General features: G+C 42.2%; 1 protein-coding gene across 3 annotated transcripts in view; it reads right to left on the bottom strand.

Annotated features, from left to right (window-relative positions):
* The window catches only part of SLAMF1 (signaling lymphocytic activation molecule family member 1), a 44,420-nt gene extending 33,067 nt beyond the window's left edge, over window positions 1-11,353 (bottom strand). For 2 of the 3 annotated variants that reach the window (XR_004263634.1, XM_032260801.1), the window contains exons 1-2: window positions 10,693-11,353; window positions 1,203-1,541 (exon numbers count right to left, since the gene is read on the bottom strand). Coding sequence is in view for 2 of the 3 variants with exons in the window: in XM_032260801.1 (XP_032116692.1) it covers window positions 1,203-1,541; window positions 10,693-10,768 (415 nt within the window). In the remaining variant the exon portion in view is untranslated. Of the gene's footprint in view, window positions 1-1,202; window positions 1,542-2,758; window positions 3,699-10,692 lie in introns of those variants that run through there. The other variant, XM_032260802.1, reaches the window with a different exon arrangement.
* Window positions 11,354-25,875: the final 14,522 nt, after the last annotated feature.

Here is a 25,875-nt window from a genome sequence, read left to right on the forward strand (position 1 = left end):
CTCCCAGCTTCTAAGTGGCCAGATGAAGATCTGAACCTAGAACTGTCTTACTGCAAAAGCCAAACTCTTCCTTTGGCTTGATGCCATGGTTGCAGAGGCCACATTTTCCAAAGTAAGAATTTGATCACAGATGTGACAAAAACAGGAAACTAGGAACAAAAGGATGGAATGTGTGGCATCCACACTGTTTTGGAAAATGCATCCTGTGCAGCCTCCATGCTCATGGCAATCCTGCCCCGGAGTCACTGTTGCAGTGACTCTCAGGTGTCTAGGGGAATTCTGCAGGGACTGTTTGAAGGAAGGAAATGCCAGGGCGAGGGAGGGCGTGTGAAAGTATTACTGTCTTCCCTCTAGATATTTGAGAATTTCAAACAAATGCTAGGTAGGCGGGAATTCCTGTCCTATCCCCAGAGATAAGGATGTCATTTTGAAGAAACAGAAAAGCCCCACATGGCTATCAGGACCCCTGGGAATTCAGATGAGCCTCTGGGTCTAAGAGACACAATCCCTGAGTGCACTCAAGAGGAAGTGGAAGTTAAAGAGGCCCAAAAAAACCACTGGCCTTGGATTCAGGTGGACCTGGTTCCTAGTTTAAGTACAGCAACTAAGAGACTTTATAACCAAAGCCTTTGTTTAAATGTGAAAAGGCACTCCTTCCACCAGGTAGGTGTGATCTGGTGTGGGAATGCAGGGCTTAGCAAGTGGCATGTGGGCTGGATTTCAGCCTTCTTTATCCAGAACCCCAGTGCAGTGAAACACCCACACAAATGTGTGTAAATGTACTAACCGCTTCTGGCTAGCTTTCAGTGTCTTCGTGTATGAGAGAGGCTGGGTTTCATCTGTGGTATTCAATTTTTTTAATCAGAAAAAAAAAATCCTATTTTCAAATAAAATCTTATTTGCAAACCAAGATTCTTGAAGATATAGGCCCCCCAGCCCACAGGGAGCTGGCCTCCTTTTCTTTGGGAAATGGGAGTAAGAGTAACTAATGCTTAATCAGCTACCATCAATGTACAATTTGGAAAAAAAAAAGTCAACCTTTAAAACATCTTCCAAGCAACAGGTTTAAATACCCTTGAATTAGAAGATCATTCAAGTTACTTCCAATTCTGAATACACTTTGCTTTTGAGAGAGACCTAAATCCTTGGTCAAAGGAGCACTTTGCCCTTCTAGTGTGGACTGGGGAAGCTGCCATTATTACCATAAAGCTTCAAATGCAGGCAGAAGCGCTGAACTGAAATATTTTTCTCCAGGGTCATAAAATACCACCCCTCATCCTTCTTCGTGCTTTCCCGGATAGCCAGGCTCAGGTTCTCCAGATGAAACCCGTAGCGGTCTTTTAGGTAACGTGGAGGGCCTGCTTCGGATGGATCAAGAGACACTATTTTGTTCTCGACACCGTTCTCCAGTGATTTTGCCATTGTGACGACAATGTGGATGCTTTTGTTCATGCTTGTATTTATCCTTTCATGCGTCAGGGGCAGCAGCACATCACTTCCCAACTGCTGGACGATCTTTGGGCAGTTCATCATGCGCCCACCTGTGGGAAGGAGAAGAGAGTCCCTTATTATTAAGGCCTTTAGAAAACATCGTGTCTGTGGATCAGGAAGGACAGGCTGGAGGCTCTTCCTCTTCCTCTTGGGCTATCCCTGGGGTTGCCAAGTCCTTTGTGGTCTGTAAGGACTGCCAGGAGGTTCCCCACTATATTCTCAATATTTCAAAACTCTCCATAGAAATCTTAAAATTACTTAGGATAGAGTTGTATAGACTAACTAGAGCACTGGGTCTTTATCAACTCAGATTTATGGTTCTGGCATCTAAAAAGCACAGAGAAGTTAAATGGCTTCCCTAACTAGTAAGTGGGAGAGTCAGGACTAGAATCCAGGTCTGTTAATTCCTCTACCAGGGTTTTTTCCACCATTGAATATATAGGATGAAGAATGGAGAGCAAAGGAAAGTGATTCTGAGCTCATGGCCCCAGGAACCATTTCAGGTCATGAGAAAAACAAAAAAATCCAAGGAATGTGGAGTCAGGAAGGGGAAAGCCCATGTTCAAGCTGTGGAATCCTCTCTCTACAAAACACCCTGAGATCGTTAATAATGTCGACAGTGAGCTTTTTCAAAAAAGCTGAGCCAACAACAAGGTTAAAAAAAAAAAACCAAAAAACCAAGAGCCTTTCAAACCACTGTCAGGGATCCTGCTGCTGATTATTTAACACCTCCTCTCTCCTGAAACCCACAATCTGCCTTCCCCCTCCTCTCTTAGGTGACAACTTTGCTTTTTGTTTCACTGAAAAATAAAACAGAAGAAACAAAAAGAGAACTTCCCTTTATTACCACCACTGATTCAACCCACCTCCTTGGATGGATGGCCTGCATTCCCACTTAAGGCCAGCCTCTTCCTCCATGGAGCACCCACCTACTTCAAGGCTTTGTTTTAGCACTTGCCTCTGTCCCCCGTGTTGTCAGCTTTTTTACTACGTTATTTCCATCAATACACAACATATTAACTTATAGTTTCCTTTATATTAAAAATCTCTCCCCTGATCCCAGGTCCATCCCCAGCTACCTCTCCATTACTCTGTTTTCCTTTACAGCAAAGTGCTTTAATGTGTGTTTATAATTTCTTTTCCTATGTCCAGACCCATTTTTTGTTGGACCCACTATAAACAGGTGTTCTTCCCGACTGCTCACTGGAACCACTTTTGTCAAGGTCACTGTCTACTCCACTAAGCCAAGTCAAAGTTCTTATCTTACTTGCTTTCTCAGGGGTACTTGACATAGTTCATCCATTCCTTCTTGAAACGCTGTCTTCATTTCGCTCGGGAAACACCACACTCTCCCGGTTTTTCTCCTATCCCATAGGCTGCCTCTGCTCAGTCTTCTTGGCAGGAACCTTCTGCTCTTCCGGAACTCTAAATACTGGAGCATCCCATTACTCAGAGTTCTCATCCTCATCCACACTCATCCAGTTTCTCACCCAGTTTCACAGTCTGACATATTTGTGGGATGCTACCGACGTATATCTCCCAACCAAACCCTTCACTGTACTCCCAACTGCCTACACAAGACAGGACTTGGAGGTCCAAAGGGCATTTCCAACTTAGCAAACAAACTCTTGGTTCCAAAACACCTTCTGCAAACATTGTAATTTAGCCAGTTTCTCAGGACAAAACACTGGAAACATCCTTGACTCCTTTCTTTCTCGCATGCTCCACACTCATTTTAACAGCAAATCCTCCTGGCTCTGACTTCAAAATATGTCTGCTACCTGAGCCCTTCACACCTCCTGCATTTCCACCACCATCATCCCAGGCCTGGGTACTGCCATCTTCTTCCAGCTGATCTCCCTGCATTCGTACGATGAATAGGGTAATCTTTTAAAACCTAAAAGAAAAGATTGTCCTATTCTGTCTCTCTCCTGCTTTTACATTTCTATGGCTTTCTGGCACCAATAGAATAAAACCATATTTTATTGATATGGCTTCAAAGGCCCTGCAGACCCAGTCCCTGGCACTGTTCCAACTCCGCTTCCTGCCGTCCTCTTTGCTCACTGCGCTATGGCCACACGGGATCCTGGCTGTTTCTTAAGCCCACCAAGAACATTCCTATCTCAGAGCTTTTGGTTTGGTGTTCCTCTCTCTGGATAATCTCTTCTCTCTCTCTCTTTTTTTTTTTTTTTTTGAGACAGACTCTCACTCTGTTGCCCAGGCTGGAGTGCAGTGGCATGATCTCGGCTCACTGCAACCTCTGCCTCCTGGGTTCAAGCAATTCTCCTGCCTCAGCCTCCCGCGTAGCTGGATTACAGGCGCCTGCCATCATGCCCCGTTAATTTTTGTATTTTTAGTAGAGATGGGGTTTCACCATCTTCACCAGGCTGGTCTTGAACTCCTGACCTCGTCATCCACCTGCCTTGGCCTCCCAAAGTGCTGGGATTACAGGTGTGAGCCACCGCACCAGGCCAATAGCTCATTCTTTCACTTTATTTTAGGTATCTGCTTAAAACAGTATCTCCTCTGAGAGTCCTCCTCTGACCATCTATCTAAAATAGCTTTCTGTTTATTTCTGCACTACCACTGCCTTATATTATATATTTGTTTGCTTTATTTTTGTCTCTCCCACTAGAATTGCAAATGCCTCAGGAGGAAAAACTTCATTTTGTTCACTATTTTGACCCCAGGACCTACCAACAGGTGCCATGTGCTTGGCACATAGGAGGCGTTTAATAAACATCTGTTCAATTTATGAATGCTGAAAACCATCTTACCTGACCAAAGCCTCTTATTCAGCTTTGTCTAACATATATATATATATATATATATATATATATATATATATATATGTATATGTGTGTATGTATATATATAATCATAAGCTAGTGTTCATAAAAGAAGGAGCCCATGACTCAAAGAGAGCATAGATTGTACTAGTTGATAAGAAAGTCAGAAGAGTAAAATAGAACCATCAGCTTAAGTAATGCAGCTACCTAGAAGAGACTCTTTGACAACTGACTTGTGGCTAAGATGAGCTGTTGGAAAATTGGACACATTGGCCAATTCTCATTACCAAAATACCCTGAAATCCCAACATCGTTCAGTAAAGAGCTCAGCTAACAGTAGATTGAAGATTCAGTGACTGGGGAAGAAGAAAAAGCAATCTACCTGGGCTAAAATCAGGATTCGAGTGGTTGAAATTCATAATTGTTAAGGAAAAATGAGAAAGGCAATTAGGCATTTGTTTTTTAAAATATTGCTAATACATTAACCTTAAAACAGAGTGCTCTCCCCTGCTGCTTGATGAGATGAGGAACAGTATAGTTATTGTGGTGGCGGTTGTTTTTACATTAATAAATTGGGAAGCATGTTGGATTTTCTTCCAGCCACACTTACAGATGCCTGAATGTCTAGATAATGTGACCCCTTTGGTGGCCACATACCTGAAGTGTAGGCATAGTACCTAAGAGAGTAACCTCTTGAATCCTGAACCTAAACTTCTATGTATAAAGAAATGCGAAAAAATTTAGAGCCATATGTGAAAGTATGAGTTTCCAAACTTCTGTATAAAAAGTTGTGTAGATGAGCATATGTATATTTTTCTGTGAGCACATCCATAAATGCCACCTCTTAAAGAGATCTAAGATTCAAAACAAGATTAAGAATTGGTGGCATAGTGTTGATTTTTAAGGCCAACTTTGATAGGGAGAAAAAAAAGAATAAAGATTCCCATTTTCAGACCATAACCCATCACCACCACTCCCCACAATGGGTCCCATGCACCCTTTCCCACCTGACCCTGCAGACTCTTTGCACCCTGGTTGCTTTCAGAACTTGGAGTTGGTGGGGGGAGGAGAAAGAGGGATATAAGAGAGGTAGGGAATAACCAAAAAAATCAAAGACAAAATAAAAGAAAGAAAACAGGAGAAAGAGGAAAAGGGAGGGGCAGATGAGAGAGGCTGAGTGGTTTATGCATACTCAGTCATGAGGAGTGAAACCAAAAATTTTTCAGGAAGAGACCCTTGCACCCCATAACCCACATCAAGAATGATGACGCAACGCCTGAGTGTGTGAGTGTCGGGGTCTGGAGGGAGTACTTGAGATCACCCTCACCTAAGCATACGTGGAAAAATAAGTGGGGGCTTTAAAGTGGTTCATAAAACCCCTCAAGTGGCGTCCCTGCTCCTGAAACATCCTGCCGCCTGATGAGTGTTTTCCAGTGTGTCTGTGATTCAGTCAGCCCTTGTTTACTAAGAGAGTCTGGGAGGAAACGTGTAGCTGTTAACACCAACTCACTTTCCTTCATGGGTGATTCTACTTCGAAAAGTGAGTGATTCACATGGGCCTATGGAATTTGACCAAAAATTATTAATAGTAGGATTTAGCCAACCCTTTCACAAGATGGGCTTCTACCTAATGGTAACCCTTTTTATTTTATTGTATTACATTTTTTGCCGAGCCCTGATACTTTCACAGGTGCTTTTAGCACCTTGCTACAGCATTCTTTCAGGTAGAGAAGGAACAGAACTCATGGGCTCCACAGTTCTTTTAGTAAGTTTTGGCTCAGAAAGAAAAGACAACTTGTCTGGGTTTGCGTTTTAAACTGTATCCCCATCAGTCAAAGTCCTATTTTTATTCTTTGACACTGCTGGTTCTATCTTAGACTATTAGCATGTACCTTCCCTAGACTTAGACTCTATTACCACCCTTTACTTGCCTAGCTAACAACTTCCATCCTGCTGGTCTCCATTTTGACATCTCTTTCATAGGAAAGACTTTCCTGACTCCTGGCTTAGGTTGGGTTTTCCTGCCACAGGCTTCCAATGGACAACGAATGCACTCCTTCATATCACTCACCACATGTTCAACTCTGGTTCAATGCCCGTAATCCCTTACTCTTAAAAGCTTCCAACAGTAGGGACTGTGTCTGTTTTATTCACTGCAGTATCCCTAACAGCCACCTGGGACATAGTTGGAGCTCAGTAAATTCTTGTTGCCCAAGTGAATTAATAAAACGGAATGGGATGAATGAATGAATGAATGAGCTAATGACAACACAGAGTCCAAGTTCTTCTCACTCCAAAATCAGAATGTACTCTGATTTGCCTTTAGAACATCCCTAAGAGGTATGTTACGGAGGAAAGTGGTGGGGACCCTTTTCCCCACTTGCCAGCTGAGGACATGGAAGTGCCTTAAATATGAACTCTAGGCTTCAGGTACAGCGGACCACTTGTCATTCCCCCGAACACTTGAAACACTTTACCTCTGCATGTGCAGATTTGGAATAAAATCATTAAAAATGAATATTAAAAATTTAGCCCCAAATAAATAGGTTGGATAGGTTGGATTTTTATGGAATACTCCTTCTCAATCTGCACATGAGATATTCTAGATTAGAGTCAATTTTCTTATTAAATGACTCACAGTAAAGAGTAAATGCTTTGGCCTCCCTTCCTCCTAGGATGATGTGATGAAAATCAAGGTCAATTGTTCTATGTGAGTAACCAGACACTCCATAGGCAAGAAACAAGCACAAATTATTTTCCCTACCTATAAAGGTGAAGGATGCGGCTATCCCCACTCCCCTTCCTAAAGGTCTTCTCCTTACTCCAACACTTTGGTGGGTAAATAAATCTCCCAGGAGCCAGACAGTCCCTGACATGTCTTAGCTTTTACGGCAAGTCCTGGGACTCGTCTCCAGGTCCTGGGGCGCGTTACCTCTTGCATATTGCATAATGATGGCACAAGTTTATGCTGTCCTGCTTAGGAGATAGTGACACCTTGGGCACTTAACCTAGGGACCTTGTTCAGGATGTAACCATTTTGTCCTCTTGGGAAAAGTTTTATTATTCATTTGGATCAGAGCAATTACTTATACAAATGTCTACAGATTTAATTATCATGGTATGAAAAAAGCATCAGGAAGCTAGTATTCTTCACCAGGACACTGAAAGGTCCAGATAAGTTTTATTTCCCTACCCTCTTTATCTTTAAGCCTTGATTTATTCTTTGCCATGTTAAAAATTGATACATAATAGATATACATATTTTCAGGGTACATGTGCTGTGATACACCCATATGAAGTGTAAAGATCAAATCAGGGTAATTGGGATATGTATCACCTTGAGTATTTCTCTTTTCTTTATGCTAAGAACATGTGAATTATTCTCTTTCAGCTACTTTGGTATGTACAATAGATGATTGTTAACTATAGTCACCCTACCAATTTATCAAACACGAAGACCTATACATTTGGAAAGACACACAAGAAACTGGCTACAGTGGTTGCCTCCAGTATGAGGTATGGAAGGGAGATTAGTCTTCACTAAATACTCGTTTGTACTGTTGAAGTTTCATAGACATGACATGTTTTATGGATGTGATAATCAATAAACAAGCTAGTTAACAAAATTTAAATGAACATTGGCGTGATGAGAAAAAGTTTTAATTTTCCAAATTCCAGGTCAAATACTTCCTATCTGCCCTCTACATGCTTCTTTGATTTTTATCAGTCTCTCACCTTTTGAAATTTTCTATACTTCAGTTTATTTCAATTCAATTCCATTCAACTCATATGCTTCAATTATAGCTCACACATGCTAATCTTTACCATGGGACCTGGATACAAATTTTAGCATTCCCCCTACCCCTGCTTTCCAAACATAGGCTTGTCCAGTTTCACTCATTGAAGCCTCTGGAATCAGACAACTATGTGAGCACAGAGAAACTGCTAAACTACTCTGTGCCCTTTCCTCATTTATAAAGTTGTCATGGTATCAATAATACACACGTATCATATAGGGTTGGTGTGAAAATGAAATGACTGACACACCGAAAACATTTAGAACAGTGCCTGGTATAGAGCAAGTATGCAGTATATACTGATATTATTCACGCAACAAACATTTGTGGACAGGCTCTCGGTACAGACACAGTGTCAGGTGCTGGGCAGTAGCTGTGGTTAATTTTGTTTTCCTCTCACCTTGCACCTTTGCACAATGGCTGCCACATCATGTGTCCTTAATAGTTGCTGAATGGGATCATTCAAAATCAATCTATGGATAAAACCAATTAGCCCTGATACTCTGATTTCCAGCCCAGTGCTGGAGACAGTGAAGCTGACAGCATCGCATCACAATATTAACGTTTTAGAGAAATAGAAGTGCCTAGATTGACATCTGGGGATAGAATGGGTCACTAAGCACACAAGGTTAGGCCAAGTCTAGAACCCACGCACTTGTCCCTCACCTTCCCCCCAGAGTGTGGGAAGGAGGTGCAGAGGACCTGCATGGAGGAATAAAAAAACTCATGGAGGTAAGATCATCAGTAATAAAAAATGTACCACCCTGATGGGGGATATTGATGAAGCGGGGGGCTATGCATGCATGGGGCAGAGGGTATATGGGAAATCTCTGTTCTTTTTGCCCAATTTTTCTGTGAACCTAAAACTGCTCTAAAAAATAAAGTCTATCAAAAAAAATCTCATTGGGGAAAATGAAAAATTTACTTAGGAAATGAACATGTGGACTTTTTGATTTTTACAATGCTGACTGGGAATTAGAAGTCGAGCTGAGTGGAAATGAGAATGGAAGTGGGTGCCGGTTTTACAAGAATCAAGCTTCTTGCTTGGGCAAACCTGTCATGACTAACCTGCCCCACTTGCAAAGCATTTCTGTCTGGGTTTTATTGGGGTTTCACAAAAGGGTGGGCATTTAAAAATAAAAACACTGAAAAAAATGTGTGACTATTTCAGAGAAGAAAACATGCCGCCTCCGATTGATAGACTTGCCTTGTGGGGCTAGACTGCTTCTCATTGACCTCCAACGCTTCAACAGGAGTAGTTATCGGTCAGCAGTGCCTAAGATGCTATGGGCAAGGTGGTCCAAGAGGCTAGCAAGCACAGAGATGGAAAAGTCCAGCTCACAGTTCAGCACCATCGCTCCTAACAGTCACCAAGAAGTGCCCAAAAATGGTGCAGTCACAAATTGGGTGCAACAAGGGAGAGTTGGCTTTCCGTGTGACCACTTAAAGTGGCTGGATTTGGTTTCTGAGCCCTGAGCCCAGTTCCTCCTCTCCTAGACCTTGGAAGGTACGAGTCATAGGTCTGCAGATTCCAGAAGAAAGTGGGCTGAGCAAGTCCTGTTCATTAGGCTGTCTGGTAAAAGACACATCCCTGGCATATCTCAGGGCTCTTCCTGGAAAAGTCTATATTGGATTTGTGGTCATGAAAATCCCAAACTTAAAACACCCTAGACCTCAGGATTTCCCCCCTGTCCGTAATGCCGTCTCTTCTACTCCAGGCTACCTCCCACAGTCTAAACAAACAAACAGAAGGAGATTCTCACCCCACTCACACAGGCAGCCCAAAGTCCACTTCTTGCTTGGCTTTTTCCTTCTCAAATTCCTTTTGTCATATCCCTGATACTTCTAAACAGAAAGCAATAGTCTGCCTTGGGAAGAAGACAGCCAGAAAGACAGGAGCAGAGCCCAGATCCAAAAGTAGCTCTCGCCTGGCCTTCTGGCTGGAACTACTGTCTGAGGGTTCCCAATTTGCATTTCCCACATACCGTAACCAGCCCTAGGCTCCAGAAATCCCAGCTTCTCCCCACTTGCTGTCTTGGACCTTCTCTTCCAAGAAAGTAGTCACGAGTATGACCACACTGTGGCCACTGCCTGTTCTCAGCCAAAGACTTGGAGTTTTCACTTCTACTGTCTCTTCCCACTCTAGCCAAAGCTTTCTGTTGACCCATGCTGCTGCTTTGTCGGCCTGCGTGTGCACAGATTTCCTCCTAGGTCAGGGATGTAGGGCAAATCATCTCCCAGAGCTCAGTGCATCCAGCTCAGTCTCGCTAGGCTGGGTCTTTGCCAGAAGGATGACCATGCAAAACCAACCACTCAACCAGGACTTCTACCAGAGCCTGTCACCCTAAAACTGCTCAGAAAAGTGACTGGAGCCTTTGGCATAGAGCTCCTCATTTCTTTGGAAACTGGTGAGGCTGAGGGTTAGAAACCCAAGGGCCCAGGAACTTATACTGTTCCTTCCTCTTTGAAACAGGCAGTTGAAACTCAGAGCCAGTCCCTAACGTAGAGGTGAGGAAGCACAATCCCCAGCCCTGCACCTTCTCTCCATCAACAAAGATTCGCTGATTCCTGGCAGCTAACACGGGACTCAAAACCTCAGGCAGATGAACACTCACCTGTTCCGTAGCTTGGCTCAAAAGCCAGGGAGAGAAATAGCAGGAAGGTCAAGGAGAAGAGTCCCTTGGGATCCATCAGCCAGTGAGGAGAAAAAAGGGGTCCTGGCCAGAGCCTGACAGCTGCTGACAGACGCCAGGCAGAAGTGAGCTTTGTGTCATGCAGTGCGCCTCTACTGTCTAATTTATGTATCAGGAACCAGCAGGTTCCTGAACCGCTTCCTGTATCACTGGGACTTTTTCTGTGTGTCTTGAGGATTGCTCATCTCCCATGAGGCTTTAAATCACTTTTTTTGTTCTCAAGAAGCATGCTTCTCAAGAAGCCAAGCACTTAGCCTGTGGGAGTCAGGAAAGGAGCGGTATAGTCACATCGGTCATACCCCGGCTTTGGGCAGAAAGAGGCACCCCTCCTTCTTTCCTTAGCTGTCTCCAGGAACCAGATGTCACAGATTCTCTGAGCAGTTCTCTACTGTAAGTCTTCTCGGATTGCAAAGAAAAGATGTTTCATTGGATCTCTCCTCAAATTTGGCAGTTCACAGCTGAACTTAGATGACTGCATTGTGATGAGCTCATAGACCTCTTCTGTTTTATTTTGTAATTTCAGATAACACCTCAACGTGCAGTCTGGTGCTGGTGTCACTGTCACAGAGAGATGGGATGGGCAAGTGCAGGTCACTTGGACAAAACCCTGTGACCCCGGTGAATGCAGCGTGGCATAATTTAGTGGCTCATGCTCCTGGTTTGTCTTCTTCCGTGTGTGTGGATTCCCTCCCAGGGCTGGGATGTAGGACAAATCTTCTCCCACAGCTCCATCCCTCCAGTTCAGTCTCCTTGTTGTTGTTGTTGTTTTTTCTCTAATTTTTAACTTTTGTGGGTACATAGCAGGTATACATATGTACGGGGTATATAAGACATGTCGACAGAGGCATGCAATGTGTAATAATCACACAGGGTAAAAGGGGTATCCATCACCTCAAACATTTATCCTTAGTGTTACAAACAATGCAATTATATTTTTAGTTATTTTTAAACGTGCAATTATTATTGACTATAGTCACACTGTTGTGTTATCAAATACTAGTTCTTATGTATTCTTGCTGTTTTTTGTACCCAATAACTATCCTCACTTCTTTCCCAGCCCTTACTACCCTTCAGCCTCTGGTAACCATCCCTCTACTCCCTATGCCCGTGAGTTCAATCATTTTAATTTTTAGCTAAGTGAGAACATGTAAAGTTTGTCTGTCTGTGCCTGGCTCATTTCACTTACCATAATGATCTTCAGTTCCATCCATGTAGTTGCAGATGACAGGATCTCATTCTTTTGTAGCTGAATAGTACTCCATTGTGTATATGTACCACGTTTTCTTTATCCATTCATCTTGGCTATTGTGAATAGCACTGTAATAAACATGGGAGTGCAGACATCTCTTCTCTATACTGATTTCTTCTCTTTTAGGTATATACCTAGCAGTGAGATTGTGAGTCATATGGTAGCTCTATTTTTAGTTTTTTGAGGCACTCCAAACCATTCTCCACAGTGGTTATACTAATTTATATTCCCACCAACAGTGTTCGGGGGTTCCCTTTACTCCATATCCTTGTCAACATTTGTTATTGCCTGTCTTTTAGAGAAAAGCCATTTTAATTTAACTGGGGCTGTGTTGTGTTCTGAGAGTTGCCTTTATTTTGGAGTTTGTGTCTAACTTTTCATGAGGAGAAGGAACTAGTACTGGCAGATGGAAGAGACTGTCCTCTTTCATGAGTTAAGCTATACGAATGGGACACTGGAAGTGTAACCAGTGCTCACAGGGAGAATTGGAGGGGTAGGGAAGTTTTTAGAGTCCATTGTTAACAGGTTACAGGCACTCTCTGATGGGCCTCCCCATGGATTCAGGTAATGAAAGTAGGTGAGATATGTGAACTTGCTCTTTATCCTCACTGTTTTCTTCCTTCCTTTCCCCAGAACTCAACTGTCCTCCTCACAACTCTTCCCAGTGGTGGTGTGTGCTCAAGCCAGCATGTACAAACTCATAAAACTGTTAAACTTTCAAGAATCTGGATGGGCACAGTGGCACGCCTATAACCCTGCCACTTTTGGAGGCCTAGGTGGGAGGAACCTTTGAGGCCAAGGGTTTGAAAATAGACTGGGCAATATAGCAAGACATCATGTCTACAAAAAAAATGTTTTAATAAAAATAAAAAATAGATTTTCAGGAATCTTATGAGGTGCGTGATGAACATGGCCATTATTAAACATATAAAATTAAATTATATAAACTTACAATTAAGCTAGGCATGGTGGTACATGCCTGTAGTCGCATCTACTTGGGAAGCTGAAGCATGAGGAGCACTTGAGCCCAAGAGTTTGAGGCTGTTGCTTCTTTATAGCAGTGTGAGAACAGACTCTCATGATCATGCATATCGATGTGGCTTGGCCTTGTGTCCCCACCCAAATCTTATCTCAAATTGTAATCCCCATAATCTCCAAGTGTCAAGAAAGGGACCAAGTGGCAGGTGATTGGATCATGGGGGCAGCTTCCCCTCCATGCTGTTCTTGTGATAGTGAGTGAGTTCTCACAAGATCTGATGGTTTTATAAGGCAGTGTTTTCTGCTCTTGCCTGCACTTCTCTATCCTACTGTGATGTGAAGGAGATCCTTGCTTCCCCTTTGCCTTCCACCATGATTGTAAGTTTCCTGAGGTCTCCTTGGCAGTGGGAAACTGTGAGTCAATTAAACATTTTCCTCTATAAATTACCCAGTCTTGAGTAGTATTTTTATAGCAGTGTAAGAATGGACTAATACGCCTGTGAATAGCCACTGCATTCCAGCCTGGGCAACAGAGCAAGACCCTGCCTTTAAAAAAACTTTATAATTAAATAAATTATATTAAAAACAGAGGGAATAAAATCTCAAAGCTCATGGCATCCTAATTATTTTATGACATTACTGATATCTATGTTCTTGAGGTAATCGACATCTTTTATATCTCTACAGTGGAAAAAAAATACTGGATTATGGGTGCTTCTGGACCTTTCTTCCTCACTCTGCATTCAATGGTATAATGCTGGGAGCTTGAAACTGGCCATGGTGAGAGTTTATACCATGGAAATCAGCAAGCATTATAAATCAGAACTTGATTGTTTTGTTGACTGTAGATGTAAGAAAGTAATAGAGAAAACATAGTGATGCAGAGTAAACTTCAATGTGTGCCATGGCTGTGGCCCTTACATAGGGAATAGCATTAAAAACTGAGGAAATATTTTTCCAATATTCATAAACTATCATCTGATTCAGCAAAATGTCACTAGTGTCACTGATGAGCAAGTGATGTTCCAACATATATTTTGTCGTTTCACGGTTCTTTAACTTGAAAAAAAGACACTAACCAACATTCATGTTAGAACTACATTCTTTCGTCGATTGTAACCATAATTTGGCTGCGGTTATGAATTAGGCCAATATGAAAGCAAGCAGCCTGTGAGAATCTGTGACTATATGGAGTTTACAATAAAAGGCATTGTACATTTTATTAAAATATACATTGTATTTTATAAATTGTATGTTATACATTTTCATATAAGCAACATTCATAACACTCTCATTTACATATATGCATACATTCTTTCTCAGAGATCTGGTTGTTAATCATTTACCAACACACCACTGTTACAATAACTGAGAATCCAAATGGTGGAGTGAATGGCATAATGTCTACATATTTATAAAATATCAGTCAAAATAACTAAATGATGTGAGGATACTGGGATCGTTGGGATATTGGGAAACCAGTGATCCAGGTCTGATTTCATGACTGGTGTTCTCTCCTCAAGCCATACAGCTCCTGGAATGCCTGCTCTATCTATTCATGTCAAACCGTTCTCTCTCAGCCACTTATTCTCTTGTTTACTTTGCTCTTCCTCTCATTTCCAGAAGTAGGACTTCTCCAGCTTCGCCATGAGGTATCTCCACTCTGATCTCCTGGATCCCCTCTGCACAGATACACTGAGCTAATGTTAGGCACTATCTGAAGAATTTTCCTGTTTGGTGCTGTCTAGAACCCAATAAAAACATACATTGAATGAGGGTCAGAAATGGTTTAGATGAAGGGTCTCAGGTTCTAAAGTGGATTCTATAGAGTCCTCCCTGCCCCCAAATTCTTCTTCACCTGGAACGTCAGAATGTGGCCTTATTTGGAATAGGGCTCTTTCACATATAATTAAGGTAAGGATTGAGATGAGATTATATTGGGTGAATTAGGGTAATCCCCAAATTCAATGAGAGTAGTGCATCTTTATAAGAAATAGAAAAAGGACACACAGAGACACAATGAAAACGGCCATGTGAAAAGACAGAGCAGAGACTAGAGCTGTGCAGCCACAATCCAAGGAGCACCAGAGACCACCAGATGCTGGCAGAGGCACAGAAAGATTCTCCCCTGGAGCTTTCAGAAGGAGCTTGGCCCTGCCAATATCTTAATTTCAGACCTTGGGCCTCCAGAATGATGAGAGAATGAATTTCTGTTGTTTTAAGTCAATAAGTTTGTGGTAATGTGTTACAATAGCCACAGGAAACTAATACAGGACCTGAGAGGCAATATAACTAACCAGAGATCTGCAGTTAGTACATCTGATATACCAAGCTGCTTCCTTCAACTATTAAGAGCAGATGTCAACAGACCACAGATAAAGCCACTTTCAAAAGCCTTCACATTCACGACCTAATTTATCCTCCTAACAGCCCTATGGAGGAGCTGGTGGCATTTGTAAGGCAGAGTCTGGACCAAACTTGGAAATCCTGACTCTGATCAAGAGCTCTTTCCTTTTTCCTGGTGAGTATTTATCACCATGAATACTCAAGAGGGTAAGGAGGAAGGAAATCTTGCTAATTGAACTACCTGGATACCTGAGGTTTCCACATGTGTTATTTAGTCTTTGTAGCAGTAAGAAGCAGGAATAATTATCCCCATTTTACAAATTGAAGTACAGTGCTGCTAAATAACTTGCTCAATGGCTCAGAACCAAAAACAAAACAAAAAAATTCAGGAGTTGGATTCAAACCCTGAATTATCCGACTCCAGAGTCTGTCCTCTGTCCATTCACCATACCACTTGCATTATACTAAGCAAGAACCTTAGCCAGCCAGTCTTCAGGCTCATGTTGGCCAATGGTTCATTATCCATGAAACACTCCTTCTGGCACAGACCACAGTGTGGGCAGTTGGAGAATCCTGGGGAGCGCTATTTCCCATCCTAACCTCCTGTGTCTGTGGCTCAGCACCACTCCCTTCCCATTGGCAATGCAGACCCCCACCCTGAGAGTGAAGAGGACTACATTTCTGTGGAAAATAGCCTTCCCCAAACAACCTCATGTGGGTTATGCAACGAAGCCATCTCCTACCTCTTAAACTGTTAAATGTGTCCCTAAGACTTGCCACTCTCTCTCGACACTATGGCTAGGAGTGCCGAAGTCGCCTGCCTGACCGTGTCTGGGCTGGACTGCACCTGAGCATCTTGACTTCCCAGCCAATGGTCATTATCATCACAGCCTCTGACCAGAGTTCCCTATAGCATGAGCTGACCCCACAGAGAAGGGCCACTAAGGCCAGATCACCTGGCCACATGGAGCTCATGATGAGCACATTTATCTGGAAGAGTTAAAACAAACAAACAAACAAAAAACAAAAAACCCCTGCAAGACCAAAATGAAAATACAGAATTCCCCCAAACTCTGAAACCTCTCCTAAGAGACCTGATTGAAGAGTCTAAAACTGACCTGGGGAAAGCACTGGGAAAAAACACCCTGGGGTCCACCCTGCTGGGTGAGATGAGGAAGCTTACAGGGCAGATGGCTGATATAGAGGCTGAGCAGACTAGTCAACCAGATAGCCCTGTTGTGGGGCTGTGGCTGCCAGGGTTGAGGGGAGAGTGGAGAGAAAACTGGGCTTTGAAGCAGCTCTAGCCCAGATCCAAGTCCAGGCCCTACCCAGCTCCTTCATGCTCAGTGTTCATGCCTGCCATTAGCTCCCTAGACAGATGGATGGGCTGAGTGACCAGGCCAGGGAGGGGAGCTGAAGATCCCACTGACAGTGCCTGCTGCCCTTTAACCTGAGTATGGTGCTGGGATTGCCCACGCAAGGCCCTCACCAGCTTTCTCACCTCGGCGCCTCCTCCAGGATTTCAGACCTGCTTCAGAAAGTGGAGAGACATCTGAGGGTCTTTGCCGTCTAAGGACTTCCTCTCCAAACTGCTGTCAATTCCACTGATGTTCCTCCATCCTTCCAGACCCCAGACACAATATGTGGGGACCCCTCCCTTCCTCGGGCCTGAACTGACTGAATTCTTCATGTCCCTTAAAGGGTGACTGACCGAGAGAGAGTCACTGCTTCACAGGCTCTCTCCACAGCATTTTTAGAAGTATTCTTGACAGAACTGGGGTACTTTCTACTGTCCTTCAAATGACCTCATGCTACCTCCATGTAACTTGCTAGCCTGCTTTTTACTGGCATAAGTTATTAAAGAAAGGGAAATGCCCATGCCACACTCTACTCCTTCTAGGAAGGAATAGAGTTCAGGAACTGGTGACAGTGACTACTGAGTCACCACCCTCAGATTTTTTCTGTGCTCCAAAAACTGCCTCCCATAAACTTTCTTAGACAGAGTGGTAGATATGAGGATAATTTGCAAAGTACCCTGGAAACCCTGCATAACCACTGTCAGAAGCGGAATTCATTCCCGACTCTCTGAATAGTTCTGGTCCTTAAATAACCAGTCGCTTCCCTGAGAAACAGAGAGAGCTGGGGAAATGGGGGCTGTGTGCTCCATGAAGTCATTTAATGACCATCGGAGATACTCATGGGCCATTTATGCAGTCCAGAGCAAGGATTCCTGCACTGTCACACCAATGAGGTGAGCTGGTCTGAAGTGAGTCCAGGAAAGAGGGTAGAGCTAGGACAGTTGAGCTGCTTGGAAAAGCTAGCTGTAGGGTAGAAATCTTCAGTGAAGAAATCTAACTGGGACCACTGGAGAGGGAGGTGAATTTTGGAGAGTAATTCCAGATGAAGCCCAGTGGTGGGAAACCCAATCCACCTGCCTCTCCATCCACCTGCCTCTTCCCCATATACCTGCCTGCCCCAGCACTGACCATGAGAAAACCATTCCATTGGTTTAAAATATCCTTTAATGATATATTAAAACATCGTTTAATGATATATTCATACTTACAAGGAATAACAAATCTAATTGTCAACCACTTAACGACTTTATCAGGTAACACTGCTAGTTAAGAGAAAAATATTTAGGAATTGTGGTCTTTTTAAACATTCCTCCAATGGTTAATTTTACATGTCAACTAGATGGGCATTATGCAGTGCCCAGATAAAACGTTGTTTCTGAATGCGTCTGTGAGGGTTTTCTGGATGAGACTAGCATTTGAATCGTGGACTCAGGAAAGTAGATTGCCCTCCTCAATGTGGTGGGCATCATCCAATTCATTGAGGGCCTGACTAGAACACAAAGGCAGAAGGACGGGTTTGTCCCGTTTGCTCCCCGCCTGCCCATTGATCCTCGTAGTGGGATTTACACCGTCAGGTCTCCCGGTTCTCAGGCCTTCAGGCTCCAACTGGAATCACACTACTGGCTTTCCCGGATCTCCAGCTTGCGACGGCAGGTCGTGAAACTTCTCAGTCTCCATAATCACATGAGCCAATTCCTCATAATAAATCTTTATATATATATACACACACATATATTTAAAAATCTTTCATATATTTATTATAATTTATAGATTATAAAAAATATTTTTATGTATACACAATACTAAAATCACACAGTACAGTAAATGCAGATATATATATAAATCCTGTTGATTCTGTTTCTCTGGAGATCCCTAGTATTCATCCCCTCTTTTAAAAATCACGAATGTAAAATAACACTTTAAAAAGTTTATAAAAGAAAGAAAATTAAATGTGATCCAGGTACAGTGTCTTACACCTGCAATCCAAACACTCTGGGAGGCCAAGGCAGGAGGATCACTTGAGGCCAAGAGTTTAAGGCCAGCCTGGGCAATATAATGAGACCCCAGCTCTACAAAAAAAAAATTTTTAATTGGTCAAGCATGGTGGCCTATGCCTGTAGTCCTAGCTACTTAGGATGCTAAGTAGAGAGGATTGCTTGAGACCAGAAGTTCAAGATTGCAGTGATCTGTGTTTGAACCATGCACTCCAGCCTGGGTGACATAGTGAGACCCTGTCTCTATTAAAAAAAAAAAAAAAAGAAAAAAAAGAAAAAAAAAGGAAAGGAAAATCTGCCATTGTTTTCTAACCCTGTCACAACTGCTTTCAAGTTTGCAGTTTTCCAGATCTTTCTTTATAAGGCAGTAGACTGGTTCAGAACTCAGTCCTGGGCCCATGTCCCCATTCAGTTATTTATAAATCTTGCCACCTTGGGCAAGTTATTTAATCTTTCTATGCCACGGTTTCCTCATCAGTAACAGAGTTAAGATGAGGAACAATCTCATAGGGTTGTAGGGAGAGGTAAACGGCATAAATGCAAGTAAGATGTTCGCTGCAGTGCCTGGCATGTGAAAGCCATTTTGCATTTGGTGTCTATCACTTTTTACTGTTTCTTGAAGGCGGTCATGATTAATTAAATGATGAACCCCATAAAGCTGCAGCTGGGGATGTACAGGAAGCTCTGCTGTGTGCTCAAGATCCACAACACTCCTCAGAAACATGGAACAGAATGCTTCAGGCACCCCACAAATGAATGTCATTCCTGGGCATCTCTATTGGAAGCGACAATAACTTTGCAGCATAAATTAGAGAGAAAAGTACATTATGGACCATTCAGACCTTTTGGCAATTGAAGACAGAGAGATGGATTTGATGTAATAAGTGTTTTAAAGCCCTGTCATAAAGGAATTGAAATTTCTCGGCATAGGCTATCACATTTCATAAAGAAAATATCAGTGTATACTATTTAACAGGAAGAGTTATATATGTAAACTATGAATCAGAACAGAAAATGTGAAACAGATTGAAAATGTGAACTGAACCCTTAGCCACACCTGATGCAATTTCACAAAACCCACGTGTGGAGCGATTAGAAGACAATACCAAAATCACACAGTACAGTAAATGCAGTTAGTGTTTATTTATTTTTGTGTTATTTTATTTTTTGAGACAGAGTCTCGCTCTGTCACCCCGGCTGGAGTACAATGGTGCGATCTTGGCTCACTGCAACCTCTGCCTCCAGGGTTCAGTCAATTCTCCTGCCTCAGCCTCCCGAGTAGCTGGGACTACAGGTGCACATCACCATGCCCAGCTAATTTTTTGTATTTTTAGTAGAGATGGGGTTTCACCATGTTAGCCAGGATGGTCTTGATCTCCTGACCTCATGATCTTCCCTCCTTGGTCTCCCAAAGGGCTGTGATTACAGGAGTGAGCAACCACGCCTGGCCTATTATTTATTTTCATTGTATAAAAATCCTCCAAGGTTCTCATTCTGTATGGTGGGTTTGGTCATTTCAATTTATCTTTTTGCTGTATTATAAAATGTCAAGTAAAAAATGCCTCTGGGTATCATCATAAGTAAACATCGGATAGGCTAATCTCAAATACTAGCTACAGTCAAGATGCTGGTGCCTGGGATAGAGACCACGGAAGCAGTGCCCCTTACTAAGCAGTAGTTTAAGTGAAGTTTTTTTCTTGCCTCAGTGGGCTACTCATTGCAGAGGCACATTTGTAACTACAGTCACTGGGTTGCACATACTTTTGTATTTTTTTAAATTTAACGTAATACATTAAAATGACTCACATATTGTTGCCTAGTTTTGTGAATAATTTCTTAAAGAACATTGTGTTCATTATCTCACTTTGAAAAAAGAACTGAAGATCATGAGATTGTTTAAAATGTCAAATTTTAAAAAGCGTTCTATGGATCAAAAGAAGTAAAGATCATACTCAGAGATAGATACTTCCTTCTTTAGTGTTATTGTTTCTACACTTTGCTTTGTTGAGCAAGATAATAGAATTAAAATAACAAACAGTATGTTTTATCTTAAGAAATTTTCCTAGGTGTGAATAAGTCAGTGAAGAGGAAGCCTCTTTTTCTGTTGTATTGTCTTTAAGAAGGATGGCTCATGGTGCCAGTTCTAATGACAGAACCTGGATAAAGACTATTAAAATGAACTCTGGTCTTGCCTGGGCCTCAACTGGCTGGGATATTGTCCTGCATGCTCAGATAGCATTCTGAGACCCAGCTGTCCTTGAATTTTCCTCCAGCCAGAGCCTCCAGCAGAAGTTTCTGTAGAGACATTGCCCCTGCAGCTCAGAACATCTACTATTTCTCTTGGGGGAGACTCCTACTCCACGAGAAAACCCTTCTCTGGAACAGAGGGCTTGGAGAAAGACAAGCAATTACCATTGCTTCCTATGTTGTTTACTGAACTCCTTAAAATACAAGAATCTATGCTGGGTGCGGTGGCTCACGCCTGTAATCCAAGCACTTTGGGGGCCAAGGTGGGAGGATTACCTGAGGTCGGGAGTTCAAGACCAGCCTGACCAACATGGTGAAATCCCGTCTTTAAAAATAAATAAATAAATAAATAATACAAGAATCTATTTTAAGAACATGATTCCCTAATTAGGCTTGCCAACAGGGGCGTGGTACGTCATGGGACTATAAGCATACGAGAATTCTACAGCAGTACAGCTGAACTTTCCCATGAGCTCACCACCAAATTTAACTTTACTATTGTCCATAGGTAATTCACAGATGAGGTAACTGAAGCTTAGAGAGTTAAATAACTTGCTTGAGGTCATGCAGTAAATAAACAGCAGACGCAGCACCTGGATATAATCTCTACTGCCTCTTACCACACTGGCCCAGGATACATGCTATTTAGTAAAGCCATTATCATCTCTTCATATCTGGGGGCAAGAAGGCCAGAATAGGAGAGACCAGGGAAAGGGAATAGTGGTGGTTCTATATTCTCCTTTTATGACATTCTTTCTGAGCTCTTGCTCCATATCCTAATCTACTTATCATTAAGGATTTTTGACTCTTGGGCTCCTTTGGCGTTTCCCATCTTCTCAGGAACTGCCCCAGTCTTGACCTGGAGCTCTCTCTTTCTCCTCTTCCCCTTATCCCACTCCTTTCCACCCTTTGAGCTGTCTAACTCTCGGGCGATTTCTTGCCAGTGGCCCAAGTCAACAAACAGACTCATCTGGGGCCTGCCATAAGCATGATTCTGCTCTCCTCATCCTGCGTTATACATTGAGGCTCCACAGGCCCTGATATTTCTGAGCCTGTGAGGACGGGTGAGATTCAAAACTGGGGCTTAGCCCAGGAGGGCTCTTGGCTTTGCCCAAGAAAGAATTCAAGGGTGAGCCGGTGGTGTTAAACAGCAACTTTTATGAAGTGACAGTGTACAGCAGCAGCACATATACTGTCCCTTGCAGAGCAAGGCTACCCCATAGGCTGTGTGCCCAGAGTAGCAGGTCAGAGGCAGTTATGCACTCACATTTGCACCCACTTTTAATTATATGCAATTAAGGGGCAGTTTGTGCAGAAATTTCTAGAAAAAGGGTGATAACTTCCTGGTTGTCAGGTTATTGCCATGGAAAGGAGCCGTAATTTCTGAGTGTTGCCATGGCAATGGTAAATTGACATGGCACATTGGTGGGTGTGTCTTATGAAAAACTGCTTCCACCCCAGCCCTGTTTTAGCTAGTCCTCAACTTGGTCCTGTGTCTGAGCCCTGCTTCCAGAGTCAAGTCCCACCTCTTACTTTACTTCCACTGTCTGACAGACTCATGGTTTCTATTTGAGATCTTAGATATTGGGCTCCACTATTGCCCAGCTCTGCTCTTCCTTGAATGATTAATGTTTGGACAATTTATACTGCCACACAAAGAATCTGAGGGTTCAAGTCTGACCTTATGCTAATAAAATTTTTATGCCAAGTAAGTTTCTTTTTCTTAAATTTTAGATTCAAGTGATACAAGTGTAGATTTGTTATATGAGTATATTGTGCAATGCTGGGGTTTGAACTTCTATTAAACCCATCACTCAAATAGCGAAGATAATACCCAGTAGGTAGTTTCCAACCCTTTCCCCCATCCCTTGCTCCCCATTCTCAGAGTCCCCAGTGTCTGTCTATTGTTTCCATCTTTATGTCTCTGTGTACCCATTATTTAGCTCCCACTTGCAAGTGAGAACCTGTGATAATTGATTTTCTGTTTTTGTGTTAATTTATTTAGAATAATGGCCTCCAACTGCATGCATATTGCTTCAGAGGACATGATTTCATTCTTTTTTATGGCTGTATAATATTTCATGGTGTACATATGCCACATTTTCTTTATCTAACCACTGCTGATGGGCACCTAAGTTGATTCCATGACTTTGCTATTGTAAATAGTGCTGCAATAAACATATGAGTACAATCATATGGAAGGTGATAGGGAGCAGGCACGTCACATGGCAAGAGAGGGAGTGAGAGAGATGTCATGTTGTTTCACACAACCAGCTCTCTCATGAACTCATTATTGTGGGGAGGACACCAAGCCATTCATGAGCGATCTGCCTCCATGATAAAATGTCTTTTTGATAAAACTATTTTTTTTTCCTTTCAGTAGATGCCCAGTAGTGGGACTGCTAGATCAAATGGTAATTCTAAAATAACTAAAAGTTCTTTGAGAAATCTCCATACTGTTTTCCATAGGGGTTAAACAAATTTACATTCCCACCAACAGTATATAAGTGTCCCCTTTTCTCCACATCCTTGCTAACATCTGTTATTTTTTCACTTTTTAAGAATAGTCATTCTAGCTGTTGTGAGATGGTATTTCATTGTGATTTTAATTTACATTTCTCTGATAATTAGTGATACTGAGTATAAGGCCAGTTGCCTCGCCGGGAGCTCTGACACACCCACTTCTGCACTCAGCACCTAGCCTGCCTTGGAAAACCCCTCTGCACTCAACACTAAGCTCTGCACTTGGCACCCATCCCGCCATTGGAATATCCCGCCTACCTTCCAATAGCAGCCTGCCCTGACCACACCCTGTTTCCCCGCAACCAATGAAACGCCTTCACTTCCTATAAAACCCCACACCCAGAAAAGTCACGGGTGACTTCCCTGGCCTCTTTCCCTGGGACCACAGAACCTCGCCTGGGAGCTTAATAAGTTGGCATTTAATCTTCTTGTGCTGGCCTCAGTTTCCTCATTTTAAACTCGGCAATAACCCTTACACTGAGACCTTTTCATATTTTTTTTTTGGCCAACTTGTTGTCTTCTCTTGAGAAGTGTCTGTTCATGTCCTTTGCCCACTTCTTAATGGTTGATATAAATGGATGTTTGTCCCTTCCAAATATCATGTTGAAATGTGATTCCCAGTGATGGAGGTGGAGTCTAGTGGGAGGTGTTTGGGTCGTAGAGGTAGATCGCTCATGAATGGCTTGGTGTCCTCCCCATGGTAATGAGTTCATGAGAGAGCTGGTTGTGTAAAATAACATGACATCTCTCTCACTCCCTCTCTTGCCATGTGACATGCCTGCTCCCCATCACCTTCCACTATGATTGTAAGCTTCATGAGGCCTCACCAGATGCTGGTGCCATGTTTGTACAGCTTGCAAAACTATGAGCCTAAAAACTCCTTTTCTTTAGGAATTACCCAGTCTCAGTCATTCTTTTATAGCATGCAAAATAGACTGACACAATGGGGTTGTTTCTTTCTTGTTGATATGCTTAAGTGCCTTATAGATTCTGGATATTAGTCATTTGTTGAATGCATAGTTTGCAAATATTTTCTCCCATTCTGTAGGTTGTATTTACTCTGTTGATTTTTTTTTTCTTTTGTTGTGCAGGAGCTTTTGTTTAATTAAGTCCCATTTGTCAATTTTTGTTTTTTCTGTATTTGTGTTTGAGATCTTAGTCATAAATCCTTTACCTAGACCAATTTCCAGAAGAGTTTCCCCTAGGTTTCTTTTAGGATTTTTATAGTTTGAAGTCTTACATTTAAGTCTTTAATTCATCTTGAGTTAATTTTTGTATATGAGGAAGGGTAGGGGTCCACTTTCATTCCTCTGCACATGACTAGACTATTTTCCCAGCACGATTTATTGAATAGGGTGTCTTTGGCCCATTGTTCATTTTTGTCAGCGTTGTCAAAGATCAGTTGGTTGTAGGTTTTTGGCTTTATTTCTGGGTTCCACGTTCTGCTGTATTGGTCTATGTGTTCATTTTTGTGCCAGTACCATGCTCTTTGGGTTACTATGGACTTGGAGTATAGTTCAAAGTTGGGTAATGTGGTACCTCTGCCTTTGTTCTTTTGCTTAGGATTGCTTCAGCTAGCCAGGCTTTTTTTGGTTCCACCTGAATTTTAGAATTGTTTTTTTTTTTAATTCTGTAAAAAAAATGATGATACTATAATAGGAATTCTGTTAATTCATAGATTGTTTTGGGAAGTATGGTCATTTAAATGATACTGACTCTTCCAATCCATGAGAATGGAATTTTTTCCATTTGCTGTCTCATCTATTTCTGTCATCCATGTATTGTAGGTCTCCTCATAGAGATCTTTCACCTCATTACTCAAATGTATTTTTCGGTATTTTATTTTTTGTGGCTATTGTAAACGGGATTGAGTTATTGATTTGATTCTCAGCTTGTATGTGATTGGTGTATAGAAAGCTACTGATTTTTGTGTGTTGATTTTGTATGCTGAAGCTTTACTGAGGTTCTTTATCAGGTCTAGGAGTCTTTTGGAGAAATCTTTAGAGCTGTCTAGTTACAGGATCATGCTGTCAGTGAACAGAGATAAGTTGACTTTCTTTTTTCTTGTTTGAATGTCTTTTATTTCTTTTTCTTGCCTGATTGCTCTGACTAGGATTTCCAATACTATATTGAATACGAGTGGTGAGAGTGGACATCCTTGTCTTGTTCCAACTCTTAAGGGGAACGCTTCCAACTTTTGCCTGTTCCGTAGGATGTTGGCTGTGGATTTGTCATAGATCATTCTTATTCATTTGAGATATGTTCCTTTAGTGCCTAGTTTGTTGAGGGTTTTCATAATGAAGAGATGTTGAATTTTATTTCTGTAATTATTGAGATGATTGTATGATTTTTGTTTTTAATTCTATTTATGTGGTGAATCACATTTACTGATTTGTGTTTGCTGAATCAT

The sequence above is a fragment of the Sapajus apella genome, unplaced genomic scaffold (genome assembly GCF_009761245.1).
Source record: "Sapajus apella isolate SASKATOON/1434 unplaced genomic scaffold, GSC_monkey_1.0 scaffold119, whole genome shotgun sequence".
Classification (NCBI taxonomy): Eukaryota; Metazoa; Chordata; class Mammalia; order Primates; family Cebidae; genus Sapajus; species Sapajus apella.